General features: G+C 45.2%; 1 protein-coding gene across 21 annotated transcripts in view; it reads right to left on the bottom strand.

Annotated features, from left to right (window-relative positions):
• Positions 1–5,812: 5,812 nt before the first annotated feature.
• SMARCC2 (SWI/SNF related, matrix associated, actin dependent regulator of chromatin subfamily c member 2) overlaps positions 5,813–12,342 on the bottom strand; it is a 47,846-nt gene continuing 41,316 nt past the window's right edge. For 19 of the 21 annotated variants that reach the window (XM_053290983.1, XM_053290993.1, XM_053290994.1 and 16 more), the window contains exons 25-29: positions 12,177–12,340; positions 11,340–11,474; positions 10,104–10,479; positions 8,585–8,953; positions 5,813–6,296 (exon numbers count right to left, since the gene is read on the bottom strand). In XM_053290983.1, the coding sequence (XP_053146958.1) occupies positions 6,220–6,296; positions 8,585–8,953; positions 10,104–10,479; positions 11,340–11,474; positions 12,177–12,340 (1,121 nt within the window). In that variant the 3' untranslated portion in view covers positions 5,813–6,219. The remainder of the gene's footprint in view (positions 6,297–8,584; positions 8,954–10,103; positions 10,480–11,339; positions 11,475–12,176; positions 12,341–12,342) is intronic. The other 2 variants (XM_053291002.1, XM_053291003.1) reach the window with 2 other exon arrangements.

Here is a 12,342-nt window from a genome sequence, read left to right as displayed (position 1 = left end):
AGGCTTATGAGATCACACAGTATTGTGTGTCTCCTACCCACTTTGCAATGCCTGGACCAATATGAACCAAAATGGGTGCAGTTGTAGAGACTATATGGTGTAGTTTATGATGTCATCCACCCTGATTCAAGACAGTGGACACAGATTTTTGAGGCACAAGTGGGCTAACTTATAAACTGCTTAATCAAATTGAACCAAATTTGGTACAGCTGTAGGGAGACCTCAGTGATATAGTTTGTAATGTCATCCATGCCAATCCGTGATGGCAGACACATGAACATTTGAGGTGCAAGAGATCTAACTTGTGGACCTCGCTTTGAACCAAATTTAGTCCCATTGTAGACAGTGAAAGGCAAGCTGGCTAATTAGTTCTTACTGGAACAACTTCTTGTTTATGACTAAGTCAGTGCAATTTACCAGCTAGTGTGCTGTGACACTCCAGTTGGAGATGTCCAGATCTATGAGAACTGTTCAGTGTTAGAACCTATATGGTCTTGGTTTATCTTGTAAAGGCTGGTGTAGGTTTCAAGAAGAAAACTTTTCATGGGGGTTATTTAAAAGGAATAGCTGGCTAGAAGGGGAAGGACGTGTGTGAAACTATAAATGGGTTTCCTGTGGTAACAAGTGTTCTCACAGAAAAAACAGCCACAGACCTTTCTCCTCTATGCTGTGGTGTGACGGAAAATCCTCTTGAAGTTAACATGCAAAGCAGTGGCTTTCCATTCAGTTTTCAACAGGGCTTTAGCCTATGAAAGCTAGCAGTTGCTGATGGGTTACTTTAAAGAGCCATCACAAAACAGGGCAAGCAGTAGAAATCCTACTTACCTTCCTTGGGCAAAAAAACAAAAAACCTACACTGAAAGCTAGATGATGGGGAGGATTGTAGCTTGTCTGCTGTCCTGCTAGGGTTTTTTTAAAGTACATAAGAGAGATTGAGTCAAGCATATGAACTCCACACACTGGCTGAACAGTATAGGCTCTCTCAGAAAACTGTTCTAGCACTGATGTAAGAAAATACACTTCCCTAGTGGCAACAGTGCTACTTAAATAAGCACCTACTTCATTAAAGTAATGGTGTGCACAAACCATGGCTCAAACCACAGTTCAAGTACGTTTTGGGAAATTTGAACAGGAACGTTAAGAAAAAGGCAAGCAGGTCCACAAATGTGCATGCTGCCACCACACTGGGGATTATTGGGAGGTGTGCTACCCCAGCAGGAAGCTGAATGGGGCAGTGGAGAGCAGGTAAGGACCTGTTCTTTTTCTTAAAGTTCCCATTTTAATTTCCCCAAAAGTTCGTGCACATGCTTACCTTAAAGAGCTGCTTCTTTTTCAAAGTTACTCAGGATCTGTGAGAATCCTCTTTTCTATAGAAAAAGGATGTCAATTCCCACAGAAATTACTAGAGAACAATTTGCAGTCTCCTCCCCTGCCAAAAAGTAACCTCAATGTTCTTGTCTCCATTCTTGGAAATAAACTTAATATCTGATTTAAATACCAGATTTAATAAAACCTGATTTTTTCAAACAGCTTAAAAAAACACACATGACAGAGAAAGGGATCTCTCCCCACCCCATTAAAAAAAAAAAAATGACTAGCAGCTGCAATCTGTCTGCTCTTCCCCTGAATAGGCATGGAAAGCACTTCTCTCACTTGCATAAATATCTGTAATCAGCCTAATATGGGAGAGTGCCTGTGCCAGTACCAAATAAAGGCAACTGCCCAATGGCATGTCTGTTACATGCCAGTCTAAATGGGAGGGATTTAATACGTTTGCAGAGCAAAAAACTAGGGAGGTGTATGAACTAGTTCGGAGGTCTGGTGGTTTGAAGGTGGGGGCAGGGAGAATAGTTCTAAGGACTGGGGAGGATGCTATTGACTCCCTACCGGCGCTGTCATTGAAACTGGTCCCACGGTGCAGCAGCATACCTCCTTACCGCCCTGCTGTAGGTCAGACCAGAAGTGCTCAGTGTGCGTGCGCACACGCTCCAAGTGCTCCTGGTCTGACATACACTGGGGCAGCAAGGAGACAACACTGCTGCCCCATGGGACCAATCTCAATGACAGCGCTGGTAGGGGGAATATGGGGTGTGTGAGCACTCTCCCCAGTCCTTAAAGCTATCCCCGCTTCGAACCAACAGGCACCTGCTCTGTGCACACCACTAAAAAGGACTGGGAGAGGAAGAGATTCCATAGCTAGCTGACTGCAACTGAGATCTTATGCACTGACTTTCAAAAGCTCTGGGACTCCTCAGAGACAATTAGGAATGGCAGATAGGAGGCACTGCTGTTTCAAGGAAGCCACTACTACCAATTATCAGTAATCCATGTAGCAATAGAGGCCTGGACCACCACCTCCCATGTAGAGCAAGATAAACTGGAAGCGAGGAAAAGCAGGGAAACTAAACTGAGGGGCAAGGTCACATATTCTTTAAAAAGACTCTATAACAGGCACTCCTGTTTTCAGAAACGTGTGATGGTGCAGCATATGAATCGGGCCCATCATAGCTACAACTTCCATGCTGATTCCTGTGATGGCAACTGAAATATATTCAATGATTTAATCACACCAAAACAACCGTGGATGCAAAGTCTGACAGTACAATTTGTGTAGTTCGTCACACAATAAAAGTGAGTTGTATTGATCCCCTTTTATACCCCGAATGGTTTTAGGTTTTATAATTTGTAAAACACAAGTGTCCGCTGGTTAGAAGAAAGTTTAAAATGTTTTTAATCAGTTTATAAGTTGAGGGGGCTGAACTGCTTGATTGCAACTGTGGCTCATTAAGATGGCACTGGTTGGCTCCATATTAAATTCAAAGTGGGAGCACAACCTAACCCTCAACTTCTTTCCTCCTGACTAAACAAGTTCCACTCTACGGTATGCATTACACAGCACATTTGCTAGCTCGATATATGCAGTACAACCACAACCTGCACAAGCCCTCCTTATGGACGATCAATATGTAAATATAAGTGGCAGATCCTACCAACTGTTATATTAAAAACCACCTCTCTTTAGGGATGTGGATGAATCAATTTTTTCAATTTGATTCATGCCAGAATAGAATCACCCCTGATTTGTTTTGTCTCCAAATCTGTCCACCCGAATCACCCCAGATTCAATTTGGATTTGATTAGATTCGGACCACTTATAAAAGGTCCTAGGGGCACCAAATTTGGGTTGTGGTTAGGTTCCCTTGGGTGCCACCTACCACCCACATTTCAAGGCAGTGGGGCACTTGGTTGATTTTTAATGGTTTTATTTTTGTCTTTACTGATTTTGTGGAGTTATGGAACAAATGTGCAGTCACTATTTTTCACGTGTTTGGATTCTTTGGTGTCTAATAATTTTTCATCATGACTCAACTCCCCCCATGAGGATTCATTGCATACCTTCATTTCCTCTGTTCATTTTGACTGTCATTGGACAATGCCAACTACACTCCACACACCCCGACACAGTGGGGTACTCCGTTTATTTCTTAGGAATTTTTGAGATGTTTAGACTCTTTGGTGTGTAATGAATCCTCATAAGGATTCATTATGAGGAAAGGTTATCAGAGACCAAAGATTCTAAACACTTGAAAAAAATTTCTAGAACATGAACTACCTTGAGGGTAAGAGAAGGGTGTAGTTGGGAAGGGCACATGGCAGTTGGCATTGTCCAAAGACAGTCAAAATGAACAGAAGAAATGAAGGTATGTAATGAAACTTCATAAGGATCATTAAGGAAAAGTTATTATACACCAAAAAAATCCAAACACTTGGAAAAATAGTGACCACACATTTTGTTCCCTAACTCCACTTCTACAAGGGCTAGAGCTTACTTTAAAAAAGAAAAAAGAAAGAAATGAAAGCTGGGGATCGATGTTAGGGTTAGGATAGCCGACTTTGAATCCCCAGTATTTCCTATGGCAGAAATATACAAAATCAGCGGAGAATCTGGGGAAATTAATAGGAGTAATCCAAATCTCGAATTGAATTTGGTGCAATTTGATTTGGACCCAAATTTAGCCAATGGATCACAGGGGTGATTTGTTCTGTCTCCAAATCACCCGAATCAGCTAGATTTGGGTACAAATCGATTTGTACCCGAATAGATTCACACATCCCTACCTCTTACATGTACTGAGGCCAAATTTGGGGGGGGGGGTGCAGGTGAATCACCAAAAGAGCATGCTCAAAGCTTTGAGAATATTAAAAAAAAAAACTGCCATGCTATACCTCTACTTCTAAAATTACCTATGCTCAGTCCTACATACCCTATCTACCCATCCAGCTCCTTTGATGGCTACTGACTAGTCTGTTTCAGTCTTGACTTCAGAAGATATATTTCAATCTGCTGTGACTTCCTTTGCTATATTTTTCAATTAATGCTATTGGCTTACAGAACTTGCCTTTTTAATTTCAATGGAACTACCGTAATTTTCCCCATCATGTCTGTCATTGCTTTAAAACTATATTTTAGATTTAAATCTCCTTGCAAGCCCACCTATAGAAAGGAAGGGTAAAAATGAATACAACGTTTTGATTTGTTTTCTGACCCATCAGGAAAGCAAACACTATCATCTCCAACCGCCCCCCCCAGGCAGATGTGCTATCCCACCTACAAATACTTGTCCAGTCAGCTCTTAATGATCCAAGCATTTATGATCTGGGTTACCTCTTCACAGTGGACTCTGAATGGTACTAATATCTTACTGCTGACACAAGTGTGATTAATAGCATGGGGGTGTGATCTCTTCACAGCTAAAGGAGGATTGGTTTTGAAATGCTCAGGTGAGAAGGGAACTGAGTTGACACCATTGTAAAAAGGAGCTGTAGTGCACATCTGGAATTCCCTCAACTTCTAGCATATAATAAAATACAGACTGCATTTTTAAAGCAGAACAAGAAGCTTGTGTAAATAAAGCACAGGTACAGAAGGACTTGCTGTGATCATCTCCAGCCACTGAAGAGAATGAATATTATCTAGGTGTGGATTACTCCTCCCAGTTTGCTTCATAGGCAGGCCTATGCAAATGACTCAGTCCCTTTCATTAGGGGGATTGGCCCCAACCCCACCTTGCTTTTTTTAGTCCTAATTGGAACTAGAAAGTAAACCAGTGTTGCTTTGACTCTTGTTCTTCCTAGCCCATGGGATGTGTGTGTGGGCGGGGGGTGGGGAGAGAAAGAAAAATGTATAGCCAGCTGCCAGCACAAAAGTAGTACACAGAGGCAGAATTCTGTGATAGGCCTGTTCCTTTAAAGCAGGCAGGACTGGAACAGAGTGGGAGCTCTTCCTAGGGAGGAGGGAAGAAGACCAAGCACAAAGTAATTTGCAGGGCCCAGTCGAGGAAGCACATTGGAAGGAGTAACCCACTCCTGAGCAACCACTGCCACTGCCAAGTGCATCATTACTCTCTCAGATATGTCTACATACAAGCTACTAAAAAGACATAGCCCTGCTCAGCAGATTAATTTGAACTATATCATCCATAATTGACATTTATTCAGGTGTTGTTTTTTTTAAAAAAACAACCAAAAAACAGTGATTCTCCCCTTCCTTTTAGAAACCAAATACTACTGCCAAAACTCCACTTGAAAAAAGCACGAAGTTTTAACATCAAGCAATGAACAAAAGTTAGCATCTCCTCTCTCTCTCTCAATAACGACACATAAGCAGCTTTTTCCTGAATGAGCATCATTAGATACAAAAAAGCCGCAGATACAAGCTACAGTGTTGTGCATCCATAGGCCACATTATCTTCTTCCCTGACAAAACGCCCTCCTGCCCAACCAACAAACATTGCAGTTTTCCCTGTCTTGGAAAGGTTTATTGTATTTTTTCTTTATTGTTTTAAAAAAAGAGCAAGACAGACACATAAAAGGAGTTAAACTCCCCTTTCAACCAGGTTTAAAATCAAAGCCCTCTATAAATAGCAGTGGCTGCTTGGAGATAGAGCCTTCCCCCACCCCCACCAATTAGAAACACCTTTAAATAAAAAGTCTTGGTATGTCTGGATTAAAAAAAAAAGCTTTGGGAACATGGGATGGGACAGAGACACACAGGGAAAGGGAGTCAGCTGAGCCAAATCCTCTTCCTCCTTGGACCACTGTTTCGAAGCCTTTTTAAAACCCACCCAAATAGAATCCATGTTTAACACGATTTGGGGCTTCTGTCCTTCCAGATGGCAAGGACCGATCAAGGAGGCATCAAGAACAGCTCATCACTTCTCACTGTGTGGGTGGGACTGGTGTGGCCGTGCTGGGGCTGGGAGCAATAGAATCCGCTTGCAGTGATGGTCCTTGATCTGGGTTGTGGAGGAGAGAAACGGGACAGGTTACAGCAGGTTTTAATGGAATACAAGAAGTGCCATGTTGTCATTATTCTTCAGTGTAAGATGAATACAAATGGACCCTTGGAGTCAATGAGGTTTTTAATGAAGGTGACTCTAGACATCAGTAGCCTCTGAGCCACAAAGACTGAACAGTAGGTACAGCCCCTGATTCTGTGCACTGCCAGGCAGTCTATCACCTTATCTGATATCTTCTGAGATCAGTGTGCCAAATGCCTACAGGGAGAAGGCAGTGGGTGAATGCCTCACCCTAATCCCTCTCAGAGATCCATTTTTGAAAAGAAAGAAAAGGGTTTAGATCCTTTCCCAGCTTGCAAGCATATGCTCCCAGTTCTGAGGAGCAACATCCTGAAGAAATGCTTACATACACCTTAACCAGACCTTGAAGTTCAGCAGCTTAACACCACATCAATCTGTCCTTTTGCTACTTATCTGTTTCCTTTGTAACATGCTTTGAGAAGAAAGGGATTAGCCATACTATTTGCTTAGTAACCCTATCCCAATCTTATAGCAGGTGTGATGAGATTACAAATTTGCCATTAAAATGCATTGTAATTTAAGTGTCATTCATCCAATACTCCTAACTGATTAGTTCAAATTGTTTACAACAGAACACGGAAAGAAAGAAAGAATAAGGCTCACAATATGGCATTCATGGCTCTAGTGAAAGTAATTAAACAAAACTAAGATGGCTCAAACAAGCAAGCCATGCCACACAATACACACAGGAGGCTCATTTTCAAGCACCACACCACTGCATGTGGTATTCTATTTTCATCTGTCACCTCTGAAGCTTTGGAGGAGGAAGGAGGAAAAACCAACAAAGAATCCTAAGCAGGAAAGTCACCTTACTAAACTTAGCAGGCCTGGGATTTAAAAGGGTGAAATGCTGCAACTCCACTGAGAATCTCAGAACTGCAACTATTATTTTAAAGTGACAAGGTTTCTAACCCTCAGGGTTTTAGATTTAAAAAATTATTACATATATAGCAGCATACGTGTATATGTCATTGTACAGAGCATCATAAGTAAAAATACACAGCATCCCAAAATGCTTAAAATATTGGCAATTCTGTTAAAGCTTCATAGATCAAAGAAGGCACCTTCCAGTCGTCAGGAGGTAGGATTGAAAAAAACAAACTTCCTTTCACTCTCTATGGGTGGCTTCTATGACATGTGGCTAGTCTCGCTGCCTGAACCAGCAGTTCTTGGCAAGCGGGTGCCCCCAGCACAAGCTGGAAGTTCCCATCTCGGTGTGTCATGTGGGCCACTTGAGAAAAAGGATGCTGGACTAGATGGGCCTTGGGCCTGGTCCAGCAGGGCTGCTCTTATGTTCTAGCCTATCCAGGTCTAGCTCCCCAGGCGCACTTCTCTCCCTCACCCGACATATGCCACCTCAGTTCAAGTCTTGGATGCAGCTGCCAGGCGGCAGAGGAAAGTGCAGCCAGGGACCTGGACACTGGAGAATCCCCATGACAGGCCAGAACGTGCAGCTCATGCGGGGAGTGCATGCTTGCCGGGAACCAACAGTTGGCAGGAACCAGATTTGTTGAATGTCATGTGAAGCCTCCTTAACTCCTGCCATCAGTTACAAAAGTCTTTGGTCAAAGGGAGAACACAAAGTTCCGGGTCCGGGGGGGGGGGGGAAGCTCCCAATACAAAAAGTCCAGATTAAGAGTGAGTGTATATAAACAAACACCAGTCACTCTTGTAAAATGTTACAACATAAACTGGAACTCACATTCCTTTATAAGGTATAGTTATTTACTCTTTTCCTAGGCTGAACATTCCGAGTGGTAAGGCTAAAGGGGGTTGGGGAGGATCGTGTATATCCACTGGCCTTTGGCTTGGATAGCTTATCCACTGTATCATCTCAAAGCTTAACTGGTCCTAGTATATGTTTCCACAGTTTGTATGTGGCACTTATTTCTGTGTTTGTAAGCCACCTACTATATGCATCTCTAGGCAGTGTACATAAGATCTGCACTTCATGTACAAAAGGCCACTTTATCTGATATGGGCATAGCCTCCGTGTGTTTTGGGGGGTGGGGGTGGCGAGTACAACATCACTTGTGCAGAGGGATGCATTTATCCTGCCTTGAGAACAACGATCGGAAAGCCATTGCAAGGTCAGATGAAGCAGCCTTGAGACGAAGAATGGGATATAGCACCTTTGACTTTCTAATGTGGAGATCATGGCTTTCCCGCAACCATCCCGCCATCAAGTCTGGGCCAATTCTCACCTGATCCAAGACCAGCATTTGGAAGGAGGCTGCCCTGCATTGCTGCCACGATAGCTGGGCTTTGGGCAGCTGCAGAACCGTGAGGCAGTGGGGCGGCAGCAGGGTGCAGGGTGCTAGAGACGTTGACGATGGGCGGATTAGCCATGCTGCACGTAAGGTTACCATGCACTGGATGGATGGGCATGTTAGCAGGGAAGTTAATGCCGATGGAGTCTGTTACGTTACTAGCCATGCTAAATGGGATGGAGGCAGGCATTCCAAAAGGCAGAGCCGAGGGGATATTACCAGCCATGGCAGGGTGAACAGCTGCTGGGACTGCCCCGGGGAGAATCTGGGATGATGGCTGCTGGCTGGGGAACGGAGGCTGGGCTTCAGAGAGAGAGAGAGGGAGAGGGAGAGAGAAAGGACTAATTTAGCATGGCTGTTATGCAGGCAAGCAAACACTTAACATCACTCATTAGCATCTGCTAAAGTTATAAGATGTCACTGTTTTGGGCTTCTAGGCATATATGATCAGAAAATGCATCCCACACCCTTCCTCTTCCTAGATTTGTCAGACTAGTTAGCATCCCCAGTTCATTCAGCTTATATTCTGATTTGGGAACAATACTTGATGTCTCAAAGCCAAATGTGTTGCCCTCCCCCCCCAACGCCCAAGAGATGAACTGCAGTGGATCTCAGGTCTCCTTCTGACTCTCACCGCATTAGAACAGCCGCAGGGATCCCCTCTCTTCCCTCACAACAGTGGATTTATTATCTTATCCCTTACTGCCAGGATGGGGGACTGCAGAAAATGCACAGAAGATGGTGGGATCAGGGGCGTAACTACTATTAGGCAAGGGGAGGCGGCTGCCTGGGGGCCCCCACGCCTCGAGGGCCCCCCCCAGAGAGGCAAGTCACATGACTATATATTGTGAAGTGTGTGTGTGTGTATCAGCGAGGGGCCCATTTTAAAATTTTGTCTCTGGGCCCACTCCAGCCTTGTTACGCCCCTGGGTGGGATCAGAACTACAGGGGCAGAAGACCTCTCCAAGGGGAGATCTGGAAGGGAAAGGTTCTTCACAAACTCAAGCACTGGGCCTTCAGCGCCACCTTCAAACTGGTCTTATCCCAGGGAGCAAGTTGGAAGGGAATCACGGTAGTTGAGAATCACACAGTTGAAATGGGTAATTTAGTACAAGCCCTTGTTTGGAGTATCTAACACATCCCCAGCAATGCCAGTCCAGCCTCCTGAAAGCCTCCAAGGAAGAAATTCCACAACCTTGGTAAGCAGCTTCTTCTATTAAGTACTCCCTAACATTTACTCTTTAAACCCTATGACGCTGCCTTAGACCAAGTCTATCTAGACCAGTACTGAGTGCTCTTGAGTGGAGAGGCTCTCCAAGACCTTGACAGCCCTTTCCTAGCCCTGCTATCCGAGGCACCAGACTCAACCGGAGGCCTTAAGCATGTGCTCAGCCGCTGGGCTATGGCTCCTTCTTGACCTTAGTGGATCACGCAAAGAGTTATCCTCACTTACCATGAGAAACTGCAGGCGGCTGTCCAGTTTGCCCTGGGCCTGTTGGTGGTGGTCCAGTTGCTGTCTGCTGGGGTTGAACGGCCACTGGCTGCCCAATCTGTTCTGTTTGAGCCATACTGCTGGGCTGGCCTCCAGTGCTGACAGCTGGCACAGGTGTCTGTGAAATGGGCATGGAGTGGGCAGCTGGTGCCAGGGGGGCCCCTGAGGAAGGGAGGGGCTGGGAGCTTGTGGAGAGGGGCGGTGGCGGTGGCGGTTGCTGCTGCTGTTGATGCATCTGCTGGAAATGCTGCTGGCGAGCACGCATCTCTGCATACTTGAGCTGCTCCATGTGGAAGGCCTGTCGATCAGCCAGGAGTTGCTGTCTCTGGTACTCTAGCTATAAAGAAGTCAGCAACAGGTTACGCAGACCAGCTCTCCTCATTAAACCCTTACACACAATTTCTTCCTCTTTTCCCCATATTCTGTCTTCCCCAAACACAACTGCTGGATTCATAATTCCATTCTTAATTAGCCCTAAAGAGGCATGAGTTTGCCAAGCAGTCTCTCATTAGGGACGTGCATGAACCCTGCGCATGTGCAGATGGCATGTGCGGCTCTCCTCTTTTTTAAAGATCCCGCACGCCAATCACCTCCCTGCAGTGCTGAACCAGTGCACGTACCTCAGTTGGTGCACATTCCTATCTCTCATCTAGGCACTGGCCCCTGTTGCTTCCTCGGACTGGAAGTGTGCACATGTGCACCGGGAATTTCCGGTTACTTCCAGTCCAGGGAAGCAACAGGGTCGCAGGGAGGTACGCTGCCACTCTGCCAGACCATTTGAATACAAAGCACCGGCAGGGGAAACGCGGCCGGAGGGATAAGAGCACCCCTCGCCCTTAAACTTATCCCACCCCCCTGGCTTCAGACCAGCTCAAACGCTGGTCCATGGAACTGGTTTGGCGCTCCTAAAATGGAGTGCTGAATGGTTCCATACACATCCCTAGCCAGGCTCAGACCTACTTAGTTTCAGCAATGTAACTTCAGCATGTGACTTCTGACCATTTCCTGGGCCCAGAATGTAAATGTTTTGCCTGGCTGCAAGTAAGAAGAACTGTGGCAGTCAGACACCGCAATTGCAAAGTCGCCATACAGGACTATAGTGGTCCCAGATTTGAGCAAACATTATTGTTACAGCCAATTAAAAAAACCACACACACACACTCAGTGTTAATCTAGCCAAGTCACAACTGCACTCACTGCCTCGCGCTCCCGATCCATGATGGTCTCCAGCTCCTCAAAGTGCCTCAACTTGATTTCAAGCTTCTTCATCTGTGTTTCCACCAGCAAGGCAACCAGTGACTTGATTTTACGCTCCTCCACTGCTGCCAAGTGCTGAAGAAAGGAAGAAAAAGGGAGGATGGAACCATGTATGCCCCAGCATCATGCAAAGTAAAAACATTCCCAAAGAGGCAAAGAGCAATATCTCCCAACAGAGAAGTTGGGACAGGGTCCTCCTTCTAAGACACCTTCTTTTAGTGCATTGAGATGGTTCAAATTACCCATGCTTTTAATCATTACTATTTGGAGAGAGAAGGGAAGCTGGCAGATCAGGAGCCGGGTTCAGAACTCCAATCCATAGCTTACAGTCTGTCTAATCAGGTGCAACACAGAAGAGTGTTCCTGAGCGCAGGGAAATGTGACCAACTTACTGGCCCTACTAATTTAATCAAGCACTTATTTAACATTTGTTGATGCTGAAAAGTGCTTCACATACATCATCTAAAGTGTTTTTACAACCATCCTGCCAATGCAAATCAGAATCATCATCCTCACATTGCAAATGACAAGTTGAGATTGGGTGGCTTCCCTGAAATGACAAAGGAAGTTCATACCCAAGATCTGCTTAGAATGGAGGCCTGTCAACTCATGCAGTGTTACAGCCCTTTCACAACGTTTGGGACATACATGTAATTTACTTGCCTGTTATACCTTTAGGACAGACATTCCTGAACTAGGGATCCATGATGGCCGGCCCACACACTGCCGTCTAGCCTGTGAAAGGAGCAGAATCCAGCCATTCCCCTGGCCACTCACCTTGGCCTTGACTGCTGCAGCAGCCAGAGCAGCAGCTGCTGCAGTGGAGAGGTTACCTTCGCCAATGTCTCTCTCCACCTTGGTCTTCCGCTCACCCTCTGTCTCTGAGAGATCTTTGGGTCCCTCTTCCTGGCCATCCTTGGGTTCTTTCTCCTTTTCATCAGCT

The sequence above is a fragment of the Hemicordylus capensis genome, chromosome 2 (genome assembly GCF_027244095.1).
Source record: "Hemicordylus capensis ecotype Gifberg chromosome 2, rHemCap1.1.pri, whole genome shotgun sequence".
In the NCBI taxonomy this organism is placed as follows: domain Eukaryota; kingdom Metazoa; phylum Chordata; class Lepidosauria; order Squamata; family Cordylidae; genus Hemicordylus; species Hemicordylus capensis.
The sequence above is the reverse complement of the archived record's forward strand: the minus strand, read 5'-3'. Positions and strand labels throughout refer to the sequence as shown.